Below are 22335 nucleotides of genomic sequence, written 5' to 3' on the forward strand. Positions count from 1 at the left end.
TTGCAAAAAAGTCGTTAACAATGAAAAAATGCAAAATGTTTTTTTAACGGGACCAATCGGGAGACATACTCTACCAGATGCAAAAGGTTTCGTTCCGATTGGTCCATCCGTCTCCGCGTAATCGGCGAACATACATAAGAAAAAAAAAAAAAAAAATACATACACATCGAATTGAGTATCCTCCTCCTTTTCGAAGTCGGATAAAAAGCGGCCTTACTGTTGCGGTAAGTGTCATAGCGGGGGTCTACGCTAGGAACGGCAGACCCAATGAATAACTGCTGTGGCACTTACCGCAACAATAGGGCCGCTTTTACGACTTGCTACTCAAACCGAGACGCATCTACTGAAAATCGGGAAATATGTAAACGTTATATCTTGAAAACTAATTAAAATCGAGTGCATACATTAAAGCTTAATAAATTCGTCTTGAGAAGCACTATCACAGGAACTAAAAAAAAATATATAGTTCCATTTGAAAAACGAAACTTGACCATCATATCTCTTAAACTAATAATGCAAAAGATTTTTCACTTCGGCCAAAACATAGGCCCCCTTTTACCCTGCAATTCCCATATCAACAATTTTTTGTATCATTAATAGTTACGGAATAACGGAATTATAACACTTAAGTTGAGACACCCTGTATGTATACCTTGTGTACTTCTATATTGATAATTTATTTAATATAACCTAACCTAACCTAATCTAATGTAAGTACCTAATCAGTAAATTAGGTTAGGTTAGGCTAAAGTAATATTCTGGTCTCTGTCAGACGATCAGACACACAAACTGAGATTCAAAATCATTAAAATTAGTTAAATTAGATTTTTAAGCACACTTGTTAAATATGTATATTGTATATTGGTGTCGTCTGCCGTACTGCTGCATACAGAAACAGTAGGAAAGCAGCGATCCCATACTAATGCGTACATTGTAACGGACGCACACAGATAGGCAGAATTCAACGTGATAGTTTCGACAGTTTTTCGAAAATATCTAGAAAACTAAGGCCGAGCGGCGGTTATATGCATAGGAAAAAGTTGTTCAAAATGTTGATTTCTTCAACATATGTAAAAATCGAAGATGCGTTATAAAATAACGCGCATCAATTCGATCATATTCTGTTAACAATAGTATTTTTAAATCGGGTAAATCAATGCTAAATTTGAATCATGTTAAAATTTCGTCGTAGTTCCCGGAACAAATAACTGCGTAGAATCGTCGAAACCGTTAGAAAGAAATGGACGATACCATAGAGAGAGAAAGTAGGATCAAGGAACCAGAGAGAGGAATTTCGTCTAGCACGCGCTGTCAACCAATATAGAGCACGTGGCGCCATCGTTTCGCACCCCGATTCGCTAGGAAGTCCCCACGCAGGACACTCTTCGTCGATCAATCGCAGGTGCACGACGGGGAGAGCGGGGAGTTTGTCGTGTAAAATCGTTATAAATTAGCTGCTCAACAAAGTCCTGCGCGTAGCGAGGCAGTGTGTTGCAATGGTGTAATTTCGCAGTTTCGCGACAAGACCTCAGAGACGCGCACGTTAAGCCTTTTAATAGTATTAAACTTGTGTCCTTTTTCTTTCATTTTAACTTGTTGTTCGCGTAGATAATTTGTATTAACTTCAACTTCGCGTGATAATTCTGATATTTTAAAAATCGTGTATTCGTAATTCGTTCGTATTTCGTCGCGTAAAACTCGTACCTCGTCAATCGTTTATCCAATTTTAAATCGTAGAACGGTCAACTCCGTGCGCGACAAGTGCGCGTGCGACGAAATTCTTCATCTCTCTTTTGGTGTTCCAGATCAGCAACGAACAACAGCAAATCGAAAATGCATTGAAAGCAATTATTGCATTAAATATATAATATAGTACATCTCTCTGGTAAGTTTGTCCATCTTATTCTAACTCTCTAACTCGTACGACGATATTACATTTCAAGAGGCAAAACGGACGATCTATAAAGCCTTCGGGTTTCGGAAGCTTCCCATTTAGATCGTTCCGCGTTTCGAGGTATCTAAATATTTCTATTTCTTTATTAACGAGTTGGAGGTCACATGTCGAATTACTGTCTATTCAAGTAATTTTTCGAGTTTTCGTCCGCCATAGTGGAACCGTCATATTGAATTTGAAGATCTGATTTCAGATTCGGATTCAGTGACTTAAAAAACCAATATATTAATAATTTCAAACAGTTAAAAAATATAGTTTCACAAAGTGATTCATGCGTAATGCCAAACGAGCGCGGCGATTTAGGAGTTATTTACCCTGCAAATATTTATATGAAAAAAAAAAAAAAAAATACGTGTTCCTTAATTAGCTTTCCTCTTGAAGTTTTAATAGATTTTACTTCGATCAGATCAAAACTGATTTTTTACAACAAGAAATTGGTCACATTAGGGGTAGTTCACCCCCTAATTTTCATTCCCCTTCCAACATACCTAGGCCGATTTTCGTCTTCTATCGAAAGATACTTTCATACCAAAAATCATCAAAATCGCTTCACTGGTCTCAAAGATATCGCAATCTTTCCATTTTAGCCCCCATTTTGAGGGGTCGTTTCACTCTCTAAATATGTTTTTCCGCCGCTAAAAAAAAATACGTGACCCTTAGTTTTTCATGTATTATAACAAATCCAAATTTCATAAAAATCGGAGAGTGACACTTCCGTAGATTTACTTGTCAGTCAAACATCTGTTACATTTTGTTCGAAGTCTATCACTGTTAGCTTCAATAGTTTTTGAATTATACACAGTTTCAGCCTTTAACCGGTTTCAATTTATTTCAAACTCAAACACCTTCACACAACATAAAACACGCTTATCAACGTCATACAGTTACAAGGATGGACCCGTACGGGACCAGAGCACTGACGAACCCAACGGAAAGTAACATCTTCTTTTCCGTCTTTTAAATTTTGTTCTAAACACAGAGGATGTGCAGGCACATTGTCATACGTGTTTCGGACTGGTGATAGTAATACCTTTTCCATCGCGTAAAAATTAAGGAAAGAATCAATGATATTATAATTAACCAATTCTAATTTTGTTTTTCTTTTCTTTTTACGTTGCGCCGTCACGTCGACCGCGTACGTCGCAACGTAACATAAGAAATAAATTATTTATTCAAGTAATCAAAAATTCAATTAGTTATTTGAAAAAACTTCATTTTATGTAAAAATGTTTTTAAATTGGAAATTGTTCGCTATTTGATATAATTTTTATTCAAATATCTATAAATAAATTTTCATTTGAAGAAAAAATTATTTCTGATTATGTAATATTTTCATTTTATTCAAAATATGTATCACAACTCTGATTCTACAAGATATATCGAAAATAAACAGGAGGATTCTCCAAGAATTATTCTTTTCATCTGAAAATACGCATTGTCATAATAATATGTCACGTCCGAAAAAATTTTACAAAGTCCGCCTCACGTTCCCTTATCAAGCCTTCGGGTTGTAGGAGTCTCCTCGTGTAAGGGGCGTGGGGAGGGCGAATTACTTCTGCACCTCTCTTTAACTTCTCCTTGACTCTGTGCTTTCCCATCAAGCCTTCGGGTTGTGAGAGACTTCTTCATGTGGGAAATGCACAGGGAAAAGTTTGAGCTTATAATTATTCTACTTTTGTCTTTTCTATCCTTTCATTCTTCTCATACTTCTCAATTCTTTTCTTAGTTAAAACCCCTCCTTGAAGCTATCGTCGTGCTCAACTGCGTAGTAACAGAAACATGTGATAGAAAAACTCGGCTTCGACCGAGGAGAGGTATCATAAACACCGTTCGCGGCGCGGTTAGCCAGTGCTTCGCATTGTAGGGGTCTCCTCAGGCTAACTGCGCAAAACGTAAAGATTACGTTATTGCCAAAATTAACATCGATACTCTCCTCTTTTTCACGCGTGGGCGCCAGTCGGTCCCTAACCCGATCGCGTGTATGAATTGATTGCTGGAATGAGAACGCAAAGCAATCTAGCTTGTTGAAAATTTGTATGAATGCGAGAGCGAGGAATGAGAACCCTTGCAGGCAAACGTTAGCAAGCGTTCGAGGACTGTTTAGAGGCAAAGGGTCGTACGGGGCAATAAAAGTCTTTGTATCGAATTCCGAAAATTTGCCTGAAACCGAAAACCTAACGGTAATTTTCGAATGGCGAGAACGTTCTCGAAGCAACTACGTCGCAAATGTAATAACGAATATTCGATTAATAATGGAAACCTGTCGTTATTGAAAAATAGCAATCGAACACCGAATGCCTTATATCGAGCGTACCGGCGCAATTCATATTGTTGATCGATTTCTCTGCGAACAAATGATTATGAACAAGCCGATTGTTAATTAAGAAACCACGCGATCATCGGTTTCATTATCCGTGCGCAATGGTACTACGAATGATTGATTCAATTACTTGCAAATTTATTGTTCAATAATTCTGAGACGCACACGTAAAGCCTTTTCACACTTCTAAATTTCTATCTTTTCTCTTTCCTTTTAACTCGTTTGCTCGCGTAATTTCCGTATTAAATTTACTCGCGTTACTATTATATTATTTCGAAGAGCGTAATCGTCTTGTGTTTCGTCTATTAAATTTTGCGATAAACGACCACCGGGCGCGCGACAAGTGTAGTGCCGCCACAGATCTCTCAACCTTTCTTGGTGTTCCAGATACTACAGCGATTTTCAACGATCTACCAGCGCATTTATAAACGATTTTATCGTATATTATACTCTACATTCTCACGGTAAGCCTGTTCAGTACTAATTTGTCGTGCATTATAATTGATTTTCAACAAGGCAAAACGGGCGATCTATTAAGCCTTCGGGTTATGAGAGTCTCTTCATTTTAGATCGTCCTGTTTTTACGTTCAGGTACCGAATTATATAATATACATTTTGGATATATTTGCATTTTCTACTATCACTATTTTTGTGAGACGATTGTTTCGACTTCAGAACTTTATCAGGGACGGCCTGTAAAGCCCTTTCGAGGGTTGTGAGAGTCACTTCATTCAGGTCGTTTCCTTGCGGATTGACACCGCCAACTTTTCATTTTCTATCTAGTCGAGTCAATCGTCAAACATTAAATTTTCAACTACCAATCCGTTTAAATTATATTGGAATCTCACATTGCGAATCAAAGGAAAAGCGCCTTTCTGGTCAAATCACGTTATGAAGTAGGTTAAGCATCTTTACCCTTGTTAACCAGTATTGTTCTGATTTGAATTATCAGTATTTAATAGAATTTATTAGTATTCATTCAATAGTCATTTTAAATTCAGTTTCTGTTAGCTTCACTATCCAATAGACAATTTTGAATTAAAATTTATTTTCTTTTGCACACTAAGCAGTTTAATCATTTTCTTTCAACCACCTTTACCATTTCAAATCCACGCATACCAACACAAGGTTTCAAGGAGGGACCCGTATGGGACCCAGAGCGATGACGAACCCAACGGAAATTATTACTATCTAAATTTCCCGTCTTTTAATTTTTGTTCTGACCGTAGAGGACGTTACCGCGTCATATGCGGTCAGAACTGGTGGCAGCGATACTCTTTCTCATCGCCCAAAAATAAGAATTATTAAGTTTTCTTTTACGTTGCGCGCTCTCGCAACGCGCAACGTAACAAATTTTTGGTGGCAGCGGTGGGATGATTCAGTGCTCGCTCATTGAGAATTGTGTTGGAAATTGCATTTTCTTTAAAATTTCCATTAATTCTTGCTAGAACCTTTGATTTGCAATTGAGGCAAAAACCGGGATTTTCGTATACTGGACACCCCTTTTGCCACATTTGTCGTATATTATCATATTATTGCAAATTGTGGATATTTGTGTATTTTGTTATATGATTTATATATTTTTGTGTGTTTTGCGATAATTGTTCGCTACCAAAGTTTAATTTCTTGCTTACAATCAATTTTGTTAACCACCTATTTAATTGTTATATTTATTATTTTGTTATATTTATTTTGTTATAGTTATTTCTTATTTAATTTATTTATTTCTATTTATTTTGTTTTCTGTTATTCATTTTTTTTCCGTTATTTATTTGTTCCTATTTATTTTTCTTGTTTGTTATTTATTTTGTGTTTCTGTTAATTTATTTTGAGCTCATTCAGTTAATTATCAATTGATTATTCTATTTCGATAAACTAGAACGAACAATTATCGCACATTTTCGTATTGAATACGGTGTGCTACCGAATTTTGAATATTATCTGTGTATATTTTTTCTGATTGATATTTTTGTGTGTATTTTCTCATTTACATTTTTGAATTGAATTACGAACATTTGCAATATGCCTGATCCGCCGATTAACGCGGGTGCTAGCGGAAGCACCTCGCTGACGGCCCGCGACGATGACGACGATCTTTCCACCACGGTGATTGAAAGCTTCGCCGTACAGCAGGCCGCACATTATGTACCGATTTTCGATAGTCGTAACATCCGTTTAAGAGACTTCATCGCGGAAGTACAATATCATTCAGACAGCCTGCCCATGTCAAGTAGAACGGTCTTCCTTCGGCTCGTTAAGGGGGGAGGCGCGTGATAGCGTGCAGGGAATTAGGTTTATGGTACTCTCTGATTTAATAAGACACTTAAAGAAACGATTCACGCCGGAAAAGACATTCCACGATTATTATCAACAAATCGCGAATATTAGGATGAAACGCGATGAGTCAGTATACGCGTTTCACGACCGAATCAGAGCTTTGCTTGCGGGAATGGAGGACTTGATTAAGTTAAAATCCGGATCTAGCTATGCTCAGATGATGGATCCAGTCCGTGCAACAGCGTTAGAGTCATTTATCTGGGGATTGCCGGACGATATTGCGCGAGCAGTGGACGCGCGCAATCCAAAAACACTAACTGAGGCCGTCGAAATTGCAGACCGCGTACAGACTAGATATCGAAATCGGCCGACAATGTCGCATGAATCGCGTCGTTCAGATTATGACTCGGGTTACCGACGCGAATACGGAGACCGCGACTATAGGCCGCGATACGAGGGCTATAGTCCCGAGAGAAATTTTGTCCGTACTTATCCACGATACGAGACCTACTCTCCGGTAAGGAACGAGACTAATTCGCCGGTTAGACCACCACCGACTCGAGAGTTTAATCGGGCTCCGAGCCCTGTCCGAGCCTTCGACACCGAAACGCGAGATGCTCTTGAGCCGAGTATCCACCTGTATCCAACGCCCGTATCGTATCACCGTTCCGAACCCTTTTGAATAGGCAGACGTTGCCTCGTTGCATGCCACAGCGTGCTACGGCTCGGACAATATTTCTTCGTTTCTTGATAGAAACGGTTCGGCAATAGGACTGGGCCACTACAGGCGAGGAGTTTCGTTTTGCTGCGTGCCGTTCCAAAGGAACGGAGGCAACGGACCCATCCGAAAAATTTGTCGATTCTTTGCCGTTGCATCGAAGGAAAGGTTTATGCATTTGCACTTGACATAGCGTTTCGTGCCGTCACTTGGGTTTCAATTTATTTGAAATCTTGCGGTATTATTGGATTCATTTCAAAATCGATGAAATTATTTATGAACTTAATCTAATTTAATTTAGACAAATTTTATCGTCTAAATATATTTAAACAGATCAATTATCTTCGGTGATACGCTGTACATAAAAGAGCAATGTTAATAAGAACTTCTGTGATTATTGAGAAAGGACAATGTTAATTTTGCAGAGATTTTTCCGTTGCCGAGTATCGAAAGTTCTATTGGGCTGTGATACGGAGGTGAAGGAACGGGCCGATCCGAAAATTGTCGATTTCTTGCTGTTCAAAGGATAGGTTCGGAGACCACTTGAAACGTAAAAACAACATACCCAGGCGAAGGCCCGAAATGCTATGTCAAGTGGAAACATGACACTTGAGGCTCGAGATAATATGATCTGGAATCGGATATATCAGTGAGATAATACTAATGCAATGACTGAACTTTGTTATTTTTCATTTTTTTCTTATAAAACTTTTACCAAGATATTTGTGACGTTTTTCTGATTAAAATGATACCAAACACGATATGGTTAGGACAATTACAATAAAGAAACAGCATGCAGGAAATCGAAACTTCTCGCCTATAGGAGTTTCTTTCAAGAAACGAAGAAATATTGTCCGAGCCGTAGCACGCCGAGGCATGCAACGAGGCAACGTCTGCCTATTCAAAAGGTTCGGAACGGTGATACGATACGGGCGTTTGATACAGGTGGATACTCGGCTTTGTACGGCGCACAGTGGGACAAAACTGCTTTTGGCGATCAAAATTCTGTAACTTCGGTTCTATTGGAAATATTTTAATGAAATTTTGGGAAGTTTTTGCCTACATCATAATACTTAAGTTGTATTAATATAAATCATATTGAACTACAGGGTGTCAAGATATTCACGTATAAACTGTAACGCGTTCAATATCCTTCACTTGTTAGACATAGTTTATGTTATTTACCAAAAATTTAACTTAAAACTGTTAATAACTATAATGAAAACGGATATAATAATTAAAAAATGACAAGACATGTGTTATTATAATATATTTATTTATATTTATTATGATCTATACCAAATCATTCGTGAAAATAGTTTCGACAATTATGAAAATTTATTATGGCATATTGCAAGGCCGAAATAAAGTTTTAGATGACGAATATACACGTTGAATGCAGTTAACTGGATAATAATCGTATCTGGTACTGCTTTTCCATCATCGTGCGCTGCGGCCAAGATGGGTGTAATTTATTTCAATCGCTATTTTTTTGAGCAGTGGCAGGTTGGGGCAGCCGTTTTTTTCTGATTCTGATAGAGGAAGGTTCACTCTTTACTACAGTAGTAATCACACCCTGCACAAATGTGCACATTTTTTAAAACTCAAACGCAAAGTTGAGATTTTAGTTAAATGTATTTCGTTTCAATCAGATCCTATTATTTAAAAAGTTGTTAACATTTTAACTTATTTTATGCACTGAATAGAATCTATACTAATCTACTAAACTTTGTAATTCATTTGAATTTTATCTTTCCGAGTAAAAGTTATTAGAATCGTACATTGAAGTTACGGATAATATCATCAGCGTTTCGTTTTGACAAATTTCTACTGACTTTGAGTGCGAACCACGGCAAAACGAAAGCAAATATGAAAAAACGGATTACACCACGTTAAACTACAGTTTATTCTCTATCGATGTATGTAAATAGTTTTTCAATTTTCGAATACACGAAAATCGACTTTTGATCGCCGAAAGCCGTTTTGTCCCACTGTGCGGCGGACGCATCATTGTAAATGCTGCCGTCATGCGAGCGCATCGGACGCGCGACCGAACGCCTCTTCGCGTTCGCCAACCCCGGAGACACCGTCGGGCGAGAAATCGCGGTTTAAAAGTGATTATAGACCACGCTCTCCGTCATTGGAGGAGCCGGTAGCGGGACCTTCCAGCTCGTCCCGTAGATCACCATCACCGTTATCAAATTTCGGAAATTTAAACTTGGACAGGACTCGCCGCACCGACGCGACGACGAGTCAATCACCTCCCGAGCGTCACTCAAATCAAAAAGTTCAGTTCCAGAAAAGATTCTAGCCTTCGAGTATAAACGTGATACGCCGATCGTTAAGCTCTCATCGGATGACCTAGAAACAGGATCCGCGAACTTTCTAGTAGACACTGGGGCGGAAATTAATTTAATTAAATTAAATCTATTACGCAATGATCTGCCAATCGCGACGTACGAGGCCACGATAATATCAGGGATAACCCCGCAGAAAGACCGTACAATAGGTACTTCGACATTACGCATACAGGGGAACCCCGTGCGCTTCCACGTCGTACGATCTAATTTTCCACTGAGAACAGACGGTATTTTGGGTCAAGAATATTTACGTCAGGAACGGGCTGAAATTTCATTTGCTCATAACACTCTAGTCACGCGAACAGATCCTATAAGATCGCATAGATTCGTAGACGAAAGATCATTAGACTTTTCAGACCGCAAAGCTTTAGAACCGCGCACCTACATCATTAAAGCGCGCTCTAAACAGCTGATCGCGATTGACGTGGTAAATAACGTCTTGTAAGAAGGGTACTTGCCCTTATTAGAAACCGTGGGCGGCCTGTTCGTCGGCAGCCGTATCGGTAAATGACCAGGGCGTATGCGACGTACTCGCCATTAATACATTAGAGCGTGACCTTGAGCTAAAGGTACCACCACAGGAATTAGTACCATTTGACTACCATTGTTTTCCCGAGGAATCAGACGAGTCGTCGGGTTCAGATCGTAAAAATACAAGCACGAATTCATGGGATCGAGTCTCCGAAGTGTTAGACAAACTACGGCTAGGACATTTAAACGTAGAAGAACGCAGGCACGTAGAAGAAATAGTTGAGGAATACCCCGAAAGATTTCATCTCCCCATGGATAAATTAGAGGCTACCTCGTTTATTAAACATAATATTCCGACGGTAGATGAAATTCCGATAAACACGCGCCAATATCGATTTCCGCCTATTCATAAAGAGGAAATCGAGCGTCAGATCTTGACAAAATTAGAAAGTGGAATCATTGTTCCGTCAAACTCTCCATATAATTCTCCCCTGTGGATTGTCCCTAAGAAACCGGATTCCAAGGGCAATCCCAGGTGGAGAATGGTAATCGATTTTCGAAAACTGAACGAGAAAACAATCGGTGACGCATATCCATTGCCAAACATGACTGAGATTCTAGACCTCATTGGCAGTGCCCAATACTTTTCCGTATTTGATTTAGCTAGTGGTTTCCAACAAATTGAAACCGATCCCAAGGATCGTCATAAAACGGCATTCAGCACGCCGACTGGGCATTATGAATATGTACGAATGCCCGAAGGGTTAAAAAATGCACCGGCAACTTTCCAGCGTTTAATGAATAGTACACTCCGTGGTTTACAGGGTACAGAATTGTTTGTATATTTAGATGATATCGTTATTTTTGCGCGTACGCTGGAGGAACATGGCAAGAAGGTTCGGCGCCTTTTTACGCGCTTGGCCGATGCCGGATTGACCCTCCAGCCGGACAAATGCGAATTTCTGAGAAGGGAAGTCGCGTACCTCGGGCACATAATCGGTCGTAAGGGCGTACGCCCCGATCCGAAAAAGATAAGCGCGGTTAAGAACTTCCCGCGACCGCGGAACGCGAAATAATACGCCAATTCTTAGGCCTAGCCGGTTACTACCGACGTTTTATACATAATTTCGCGGAGTTGTCAAAACCCTTGTCCGATCTCTTGAAGAAGAACACAGAATTTATTTGGGGAAAAGAGCAAAAACGCAGTTTCATCGCGTTAAGGAAAGCGTTATGTAGAGCACCGATCCTACAGTATCCAAATTTCGAAAAACCATTTACGCTTACGACCGACGCGTCGGATTATGCTATCGGAGCAGTTTTGAGTCAAGAAGTCAACGGACATGACTTACCTGTCGCTTATTTGTCGCGAACTCTAACGAAACCGGAACGGAACTATTTCACAACAGAGAAGGAATGCCTCGCGGTTCTGTATTCCATTTTACATTTTAGACCGTATTTGTATGGCCGGAAATTTACATTGGTCAGCGACCACGAACCATTGCGTTGGATCAATTCCATCAAAGATCCCGGTCAACGTTTGGTCCGGTGGAGATTAAAACTACGAGACTATGATTACGATTTCGTTCACAAAGCCGGGAAAGACAACGTCAACGCGGACGCTTTATCGCGAAATCCGGTCATTGAAGCGGAATTAAACGGCTCAGATGAATTTACGCTCACATCATCGAGCGAAGAAACGCGGCGTGAACCATGCTCGATAGTAACGTTGATAGAACGATTTTTGCGCGTTTCGAATTCAATAAAAGCTAAGAGAGCGAAACGTGCTTTGCAATCGGCAAACATTATGCCGATATCCGGGTCACCGCGCTCGTCTGATTCCGAACCGTCGGGAGACGTCGTTCGCAGGGGGCGAGGCCGACCACCAGGATCCAAATCGAATCCTAAACCGAGGATAATAGACCCAGATGCAATCGCTACGCGTACAAGACATCGATCAGCTGATCAGCCAGCAACTTTAACTGTTCCATACCAAAAACCATCTATCGTGGTAACATCTAATACACCTACGTCAGGTTCGTCCGATGATTCTGGAAGCTCAGGTTCGGATTCCGATACCGAGTCGGAACCGCCGATTTTCCTACGCAGGTGGAGCGTACTTCCGAGCTTGGGGTTCAGCTCGGGTAACCGAGTTGTAGGAGCTCCTCAGACCCCGGGTTCCGGATGCGCTCGGCCTGACGAGGAAATATATAAAATACCGTTCTCTAGTAACACCAGTCAAGAGTATTTCGACGTACAGTCGGATCACGAGCGACCAGAACAGTTAGACGAAAGCGACGATACTGATGTTGATGAGTTACATCAAACGCTAGATGGATTATCCAAACTAACAGATAATTTTACAGATACAATAGTTTACCGACCATCTCACCAATCACAGTTACCTACAATCTTACCATCTACACCACCCATCGCATTGTCAACTCCACATAAACCATCGATTTTCAAACGTAAACCTGAGGAAATGCGGGAGGAGCCTTCCGTGCCAATGAAAACTCCGCCAATTGCCATTGACTTTGACGTTTTGACCGATACGTCGAGCTTAGAAACACCGGAAGACCGGGAAGTCAAACCTCCAAGGGTTGTACAGTTCGCTTCCGAGAACCTTACGTATTATCGTGACAATTATGTACATTTTATCAGTCGTGACCGCTATCTTACACCAACGAATAAATTATTAACGGATCTTGGCGCGATTAACTCAATAAATTCACGGACGCGGAATTAAAGATAGGGAACATACTCGTTACAAAGCGCGGTAAACACCGAATATTCAGCCTCGTCGCGAAAGATAACGCGAAGGATGACCTGCCAATAACCAGGTTACGCGTACTCTTGAGGAATCTAAAACAAAAATTATTTGAATTAAAGATTAACTCATTTCGAATCTCAAGAGTCGACGATCTCACGGAAACGTTACCGCAGCATACGTTAACTAGTGCCTTACGAGAAACATTCCGAAATGCTAACATCTCAGTAACCTTATGTTATGGCCGTGTTCAACTACCACCTGCGGAATTAAGATCACGCATTATTTCCGAATTACACGATAGCTTAATAGTCGGGCATAAGGGAATAACTAAAACATACCGCCGTATCCGCGAGAGATTTTATTGGCCTAATATGAAGAAAGATATCGAAACGTACATAAGTAATTGTCCGAGCTGTCAAACGCGTAAGATCTCGAGACACAAGACCCGCGAACCAATGGTAATCACCGATACACCCGCGGAACCCTTCGCGAAGGTTTCCATTGACACGGTGGGTCCGCTCCCTACCACTCCGGAAGGTAACAAACATATTCTAACTATTCAAGATGGATTGACCAAATTTTGCATCGCAGTACCACTTCCTAATATTAAGGCTGAAACAGTCGCTCACGCGCTGGTCACCAATCTTATCCTGCAATTCGGTGCCCCAAAACTAATCTTGTCCGATCGAGGGACAAGCTTCTTAAATAAAGTAATATCTGCTATAGCACAGATGTTTGGTATTCACCATCTCACCACATCTGGATACCATCCCCAAACTAATGGTTCTTTAGAACGAAGTCACGCGGTTCTGGTAGATTATATTACACATTATTTGGGGGACTTTGACGATTGGGATAGGCTGGTACCGTTCGCAATGTTTGCATACAATACCTCGGTGCACGAGGGAACGAAATTTACACCTTTCGAACTGGTGTACGGTAAACGTACACGCGCACCGACCTCGTTCCCTGCGAGCGACGATTTACTCACGTACACCGGGTACGTTCGGGACTTAAATGACAGATTGCACGAAATGCGCGAAATCGCTTCTAGTAATTTAGATCGTGCAAAGGTCTGCTCGAAAACCTATTACGATGCGAAAGCTCGTCCATTTAAAGGGCAGGTAGGGGACGTGGCATACGTCCTGGTCGAGCCGCGTAAAGGCAAGTTTGGCAAAAGGTATCATGGCCCTTATAAGATAGTAGATTTTACAGCTAGAAATAATGTCGTGCTGGAAGACGGGACAGGCAACATTTTTATGAAACATGTAGACAAATTAAAGTTCGTAGGAACCAAGAAAGATTGAGTGCAGCGGTTGGCCTTCATAATCGGTAATATTGTTCGACGAAGGGGGCACTTTACTCCTCAAAGGGGGGCCGACTGGCGCACTGCGTATTTATTTATATATTTAACACCTATTGTACTTATTACAGGAAAATACCGAGAAAAGCACACGTATTCAATTCGAATTTCTGTACGTAAATATGCGTTGTTTCATTGTATTTGAATTAATCTAGGATCATCAACTGCATCATGGCATCCCGTTACCGGAACACCAAGGAGGAGAACGAGGGGCGAATAGTCTTCGTCACCCGTATACCGCCGTTCACTAAGACCAAGGAGCTGCTCAAGCTTTTCAAAGAGTTTCGGCCGGAGCATGCTGTAGTGGCACGGAAATCAACGGGGACGCAGGGATACGTCACCTTCCCGCAAGCCACGCTAGCAGCAGAGGCAATCGCGTGGGTTAAGAACACCCAGCCAATCTTTCATAAACGGAGGATCAGGGCTGCCCTTGCCGACCCATGGCATGAGGCCAAACTCCTACGCCCCAGGGACGGGGCTGTGCCGTTCCCCGGATGGGAGCCTAGACCATCACCTCCGCTTCCGATAGAGGCTATCACCAGGATTGCGCGCCTACTTCCATTCGCGGACCGAGCGCGCATGGAATGCGTGAGTCGAGCATGGAGAATGGGCTCCATGGCCTCCTACGCTGGAACCAACCGACTGGACCTTACTGACTGGCGATGGCCGCAGGCCTGGGAAAGTAGGAGGATTACGACCGAGATGCTGAACTGGGCAGTGCGTCGCCTGGGCGTTTATATCACGGACCTGCGACTCGACGACGGAAGGGTCGTAGGAAGATTGCGGCCCCAGGTGCTGGGAATAGTGGTTCGGCATTGCCCGAATCTAGTGAAAATCGATTTAACCGGGACCTTACTGCGTCCATCAGCGGTGCGTGATTTAATCGCGTCAGCGAACTCGTTGCGGGAATTAGAATTGGGATCATGCTTGGGCAGCGTGGACCCGGAGTTGTCGGCGTTGTTTGCGGCTGCGACGCGACTCGAACGCTTCGGTGCCACGGGCACGGCGTTCGTGGGGGCGTCGTTGCCGCGATTGACGCCGGCGCTCCGGAGTCTGCGTGTGAAGAGGTGCGAATCACTGTCTCCAGCACCTGTGGCGGCTTTCCTGCGAGCCGCGCGCTCGCTCGTCGACTTAGAGCTCGCGCAGTGTACCGCCATAACCACCGAAGAGCCGCTTCATGCTCTAATCGCGAATACCGCTCTACATTCCACCCTCGAGGAACTTAGTATTTGCGACATCAATTTCGTACCAGCACCAGAACCGGCGGCCGACGATGACGACTTCGAGGTGCCACCAGACCAACCCCTTCATTTCTTGGTCCTTCAAATAGGCCCGGCGGAGGCCGCGACCAGTATCCCGGAGGCCTTTAAGAACCTCAAGAACCTCAGCACGATGTTCTGTGGCTGGGTGGGCAACGGATTCGTCATCCACATTGGGGAGCACCTAGCCCAATTAACAGATCTAAACCTCTCGGGATGCTCCAATATACGAGGGCAATTTGCGTTGGAGCCTTTGGAGAGATTGACGGCACTCCGGCGACTTGCCATCAATAACCTGCATCCCACGGTGGGAGCGCAGGTACTGGGGAACATCTCTACCTTGGAGGAGGTAAATTGCCGAGACTCGTTAGGTGTCACGGACGAAGACGCGTGCACGGCCGCACAAGGGTGCCCAAACCTGGTGGCCCTCAATATGGAGGGATGTTTGGGGATCACCGAGCGCACCCTCAGAGGAATTACCAACATAGTGCGAGGCCAAGGATGACAGGCGATATTGCGGCTCTGGGTCGGCGGGACGGGCGTGAATCGTCGAGCGCAGGTCCGCGGTAGTTTGATAGTCCAGATTATCTACGATCGCGTCTTCGATCCTATCCTGCGTTGAGCGCATCCCAACGCATCGCGTGAGCAATACGCTCAACTTCCATATCGCCGAGGGCGGCGATAGTTTTAAGGGGGGAGGATTTGTCACGTCCGAAAAAATTTTACAAAGTCCGCCTCACGTTCCCTTATCAAGCCCTCGGGTTGTAGGAGTCTCCTCGTGTAAGGGGCGTGGGGAGGGCGAATTACTTCTGCACCTCTCTTTAACTTCTCCTTGACTCTGTGCTTTCCCATCAAGCCTTCGGGTTGTGAGAGACTTCTTCATGTGGGAAATGCACAGGGAAAAGTTTGAGCTTATAATTATTCTACTTTTGTCTTTTCTATCCTTTCATTCTTCTCATACTTCTCAATTCTTTTCTTAGTTAAAACCCCTCCTTGAAGCTATCGTCGTGCTCAACTGCGTAGTAACAGAAACATGTGATAGAAAAACTCGGCTTCGACCGAGGAGAGGTATCATAAACACCGTTCGCGGCGCGGTTAGCCAGTGCTTCGCATTGTAGGGGTCTCCTCAGGCTAACTGCGCAAAACGTAAAGATTACGTTATTGCCAAAATTAACATCGATACTCTCCTCTTTTTCACGCGTGGGCGCCAGTCGGTCCCTAACCCGATCGCGTGTATGAATTGATTGCTGGAATGAGAACGCAAAGCAATCTAGCTTGTTGAAAATTTGTATGAATGCGAGAGCGAGGAATGAGAACCCTTGCAGGCAAACGTTAGCAAGCGTTCGAGGACTGTTTAGAGGCAAAGGGTCGTACGGGGCAATAAAAGTCTTTGTATCGAATTCCGAAAATTTGCCTGAAACCGAAAACCTAACGGTAATTTTCGAATGGCGAGAACGTTCTCGAAGCAACTACGTCGCAAATGTAATAACGAATATTCGATTAATAATGGAAACCTGTCGTTATTGAAAAATAGCAATCGAACACCGAATGCCTTATATCGAGCGTACCGGCGCAATTCATATTGTTGATCGATTTCTCTGCGAACAAATGATTATGAACAAGCCGATTGTTAATTAAGAAACCACGCGATCATCGGTTTCATTATCCGTGCGCAATGGTACTACGAATGATTGATTCAATTACTTGCAAATTTATTGTTCAATAATTCTGAGACGCACACGTAAAGCCTTTTCACACTTCTAAATTTCTATCTTTTCTCTTTCCTTTTAACTCGTTTGCTCGCGTAATTTCCGTATTAAATTTACTCGCGTTACTATTATATTATTTCGAAGAGCGTAATCGTCTTGTGTTTCGTCTATTAAATTTTGCGATAAACGACCACCGGGCGCGCGACAAGTGTAGTGCCGCCACAGATCTCTCAACCTTTCTTGGTGTTCCAGATACTACAGCGATTTTCAACGATCTACCAGCGCATTTATAAACGATTTTATCGTATATTATACTCTACATTCTCACGGTAAGCCTGTTCAGTACTAATTTGTCGTGCATTATAATTGATTTTCAACAAGGCAAAACGGGCGATCTATTAAGCCTTCGGGTTATGAGAGTCTCTTCATTTTAGATCGTCCTGTTTTTACGTTCAGGTACCGAATTATATAATATACATTTTGGATATATTTGCATTTTCTACTATCACTATTTTTGTGAGACGATTGTTTCGACTTCAGAACTTTATCAGGGACGGCCTGTAAAGCCCTTTCGAGGGTTGTGAGAGTCCGTTCATTCAGGTCGTTTCCTTGCGGATTGACACCGCCAACTTTTCATTTTCTATCTAGTCGAGTCAGTCGTCAAACATTAAATTTTCAACTACCAATCCGTTTAAATTATATTGGAATCTCACATTGCGAATCAAAGGAAAAGCGCCTTTCTGGTCAAATCACGTTATAAAATAGGTTAAGCATCTTTACCCTTGTTAACCAGTATTGTTCTAATTTGAATTATCAGTATTTAATAGAATTTATTAGTATTCATTCAATAGTCATTTTAAATTCAGTTTCTGTTAGCTTCACTATCCAATAGACAATTTTGAATTAAAATTTATTTTCTTTTGCACACTAACCAGTTTAATCATTTTCTTTCAACCACCTTTACCATTTTAAATCCACGCATAACAATACAAGGTTTCAAAGAGGGACCCGTATGGGACCCAGAGCGCTGACGAACCCAACGGAAATTATTACTATCTAAATTTCCCGTCTTTTAATTTTTGTTCTGACCGTAGAGGACGTTACCGCGTCATACGCGGTCAGAACTGGTGGCAGCGATACCTTTTCTCATCGCCCAAAAATAAGAATTATTAAATAGATCTCTGTTAGAACGTCGGGCTAAACAACTGTTATTTATCTGTGGAGAATACTGTTGAAGTAATAATTATAATTAATGTGTAGTATTGCGGTCGAATCTACGAGCGTAATTAGTAATTTGATTATCTGACGCAATAAAGTTTTTCTTTTTCCAATTAATTCGATACACCGTAAGGGGAATTTAATGGAGAGTAATATGATCAGTGGTTAGTGTTACGGTATCGAAGTCTAAAAATTGAAATAGAATTTAAGATTTAAGTTGACGCTCTTTATTAAATAAGAAAAAATCTTTTGGCGTACCTACGTTAATATAGCACAAAATTAAAAACTTTCTTCTACTAGGAAGATCCTAGTTCAGGCGTCAGCAACCTATCAAATCGTTATTGGCATCATCGGGTATTATTAATTTTGCGCCGCCTCCGAAAAGGTTGAAATGTATTTAGTATACGATTTAACGAGTAAATAGGTTTTATTAATAGCTGTTGGGTATTTGTATAAATGAAGTAGAAATTATTTCATACTTTTTAGTGCATTTCGAAGTCGGTTGTATGTTTTGTTAAAAATTATTTTATTTCACACTTTTTAGTGGAACGAGCAGTATTTGTAGGATGCCGTAAGGTGGTTTACCGTTCTTATTGGTTAATTATAACAATAGTTTTCAACGCTAACAAGTTCCGTACATTTTTGCAAGTGGGATCATCGCGGAGATATCTCTTATTAAATGCGAAAGGTTTCGTCGCGATCGGTACATGCCTTGCAGAGTATACATATGTATATAGAAACAGTAGAGAATCGGCGACTGCATGCTGACTCATACACCGGTAGAGACACGTAGGCATACGTAGAATTCAATGTAGTAGTAACAATAGTTTTTCACGAATATCTCGGAAACTAAAGCTTTCCGTTAATTAAGCATAAGAAAAAAGTTGTTCAGAATCATGCCCCCGACAACATATTAAAAGATTATTGAAATCGTCCAACCTTGAGATTAAAAACTTCATGTATTTTGCAATAACAATGAAAAAATGAAAAATTTTTTTTTAATGGGACCAATCGGAAGACATACCCTACAAGATGCAAAAGGGTTCGTTCCAATTGGTCCATCTATCTCGGAGTAATCGGTGAACACACACAAAAAAAAAAATACATACTGATCGAATTGAGTAACCTCCTCCTTTTCGAAGTCGGTTAAAAAATGAATTTGAAGAGTTTATCGTGTACTCATGAGATTGAATTCCTTCGTTGCTTCTTCCAATGGATTCGGGGGTTCTGGTGGATATTGGACCTGACGAAAATTTCCAGTTTGAGAATCTTTTGAGATGGTATTATATGGCGCAACCTCATTAGGAGTGAATTGGTTCTGTTCTTGTTATCTAATATCTCGTGGATTTTGAGAATGATTATTAAAGGAATTTGGATTCTGTCGATATATGCGAAAATTGTTAGGATTTGGTTGACCTCGGTATGTATAAGAATTGTTAGGATTTGATCGATGTTGATATGAATTGTTAGGATTTGGTTGCTATCGATTTATTTGCAAATTGTTGGAGTTTGACTGGCGATAGAGTCCGTTATTTTGTCTAGAATTATTATACTCCCGTTTCTTACATTCTTCTATATTGTGACCAAAATTTTTACAATATCTACACTGTTTTATATTATTTAATGCATTGTTTTGACTCGATTGATTAAAATTGATTGCTCTACTAGGAGGTGATCTTTGTTTCCCTAAATAGCAGTCATTAATGCTGTGATTTGACTTGTTACAAATTCTACAATGCTGAAAGTTATTGTATCTCAGACGCAAAGCTTTCTCCTCGGCCATAGCTGCCGTGAGAGCGCTGTTAATATTTGGGAAATCGCGATATTTCAACATTTGGGATATTTGTGGGTGCGAATGAAACACGAAACGACTGAGAGTCATTTCGTTTATCATTGCTACGCGCCCTGCCAATGTATTACCCTCACAGTCTGTTGAGTGAATAGTTCCTAGAATTCTTGATTAGAGTTCTTCTAATCTTTGATAAAATTGTGAAACGTTTTCATTGCGATTTTGTTGAATTGAATTTAATTCTTCCATGAGTTGATCTAGAGATTTTTTATCCTGATATAAGTTTAGCAATAATTCAGGGACTTCCTCCCAAGTGGTGAGATTACAATGAATACCAATCTGGTCTCGGGCTTTACCCTCTACTTTATTTTTTACGAATAATAAGAGAACCGGTTTTTGCGAAGGACTAGCTAATTCAAAAACAGAGTCTACCTGTTTAATAAACGAACGTAGTTTTGTTCTGTCACAATCGAATTCCCTCGGTAACAGTTTTATCAAATGGTTTAAGGATATATTCATTGCGGAATCTAGGTTTGTATCAACTTCGTTACTTAGGGACATTTTTGAATACGAGGATAGGATTACACGTCGGAAATTGAAAAATAATACGTTGAGAATATCTGAAGTTCAGTATTTACCATGCGACCGTTTAGACGTTTTCCTCCTTCCGAAGAAAGACTGCAACTCACAGTGGTGCTGGACACACGAAGAATCCAGAAGATACGACCAATTGTGTTTGTTGAGCTTCGGGACGAGTTTTCTTCTTTTCTTCTTGTTCCGATGTAACCGATAGAAATCAGCGCCTTCTCCTCAGTGAGATAATGAATATCCAAATGCAACTGAGTGAAAAGCCGTCAGAACAATCCCACTTCTGACACCAAATTTGTGTTGAATTCCGGGTTGGGGAATCAGGTACAACACTTTTAAAAATCAAGACGTTTATTGAACGGCAAGAAGCGCACGCTAGTACTGACTACAGAAAAATCTACCAAGATGTTTTGGGGAACATCTATATATATGGTAAGCGAGGGTAACTGGGGGTCAGCGGATGGTCAAGGTACAAGGGGCAGGATGAATAACTGGGGAGAATAAGCTACATGAGTAAGGAAGGAATAGGATGACTAACTAAGTGCAGGAGGCTAGATGAGCTGGAACTATGACTAGAATATGTTTGGATTAGGATATCTTTGTTGGTGGTGAATTGGTCATACAACAATACCCATTGCGGATTAACTATACTGCAGTTCACGAAAGACCATACTTAACTCGCACAGCTCAGTAGGTCTAGGGGCATTTTTAATAACGTGTGTGATTCCCCTCTAAAGCTTGCTTCTTACTTTGCGATCATATTACTTTTTCTTTGAAAAATAATAGGAATTTCATTGTATCGTGTATATTTACCATATCATCATCGGTTATCAGTTATCGTACGTCATATATTTCTGTTCACCATTTATAAGATCGCAAAGTACAAAGCAAGCTGTAGAGAGGAATCACACACGTTATTAAAAATGTCGCGTGTTGTTCCGTGTGGGCTTTGGTGTTTAGGGATTTTCTAGGATTTGAAGAACGTGGGTAAGGTATCCGTGGAGCGCTAAAGCACCCTGCTTGTAAGGCGCAAAAATGAATTAAACAAAACTGGTATCACTGTTGTTTAAATATTGGAATCGGAAAAGACTTCGTAACTTTTAAGGACCGTTCGTGACTTGGTCGAAAACAGAATTGGATATGGTCTATCATAAATTAGTCTTTTAGGAATTTTCGAAGTGAAACTATTCCATTCTCTGGATTTCCGGCCTTCTCTCAGCTCGATCACCCACGTCGAGACGTTTACAATTTAAGCTTTGTTTATTTATATAACTGTACGCGCAGATGGTGTTTAAATTTCGCTCTTGATTTACAACCACCGATACAAAGGTCCTCGACTGATATTCGAGACATATCGATACTACAGACTATCGATAAATATTCCCACGACAATGTCGCCATACCACTCTAAACATGTTCATGTGATAACATTTCACGTTACACAATAAACATGTACATTAGAAGTGTTACCAACTTCGGATACAATCGTTGCAATTATGAATGTTTCCTGCCGTATCTATAACGTTTCGAATTTTTTTT

At 41.1% G+C, this 22335-nt stretch overlaps 1 protein-coding gene across 1 annotated transcript; it reads left to right on the forward strand.

Annotated features, from left to right (window-relative positions):
- The first annotated feature begins 265 nt into the window (after nt 1-265).
- On the forward strand, nt 266-22247 carry LOC143306877 (uncharacterized). Its single transcript, XM_076693115.1, has 3 exons — nt 266-1885; nt 4662-4738; nt 14389-22247. The coding sequence occupies exon 3, from the start codon at nt 14405-14407 to the stop codon at nt 15995-15997; it is 1593 nt and encodes a 530-aa protein (XP_076549230.1). The 5' UTR covers nt 266-1885; nt 4662-4738; nt 14389-14404; the 3' UTR covers nt 15998-22247.
- The last annotated feature ends 88 nt before the right edge of the window (nt 22248-22335 follow it).

This window comes from Osmia lignaria, unplaced genomic scaffold (genome assembly GCF_051020975.1).
Source record: "Osmia lignaria lignaria isolate PbOS001 unplaced genomic scaffold, iyOsmLign1 scaffold0039, whole genome shotgun sequence".
Classification (NCBI taxonomy): domain Eukaryota; kingdom Metazoa; phylum Arthropoda; class Insecta; order Hymenoptera; family Megachilidae; genus Osmia; species Osmia lignaria.

Coding starts and splice junctions, on each gene's coding strand:
- LOC143306877 (XM_076693115.1), top strand. CDS start 14,405: ATGGCATCCCGTTACCGGAACACCAAGGAGGAGAACGAGGGGCGAATA.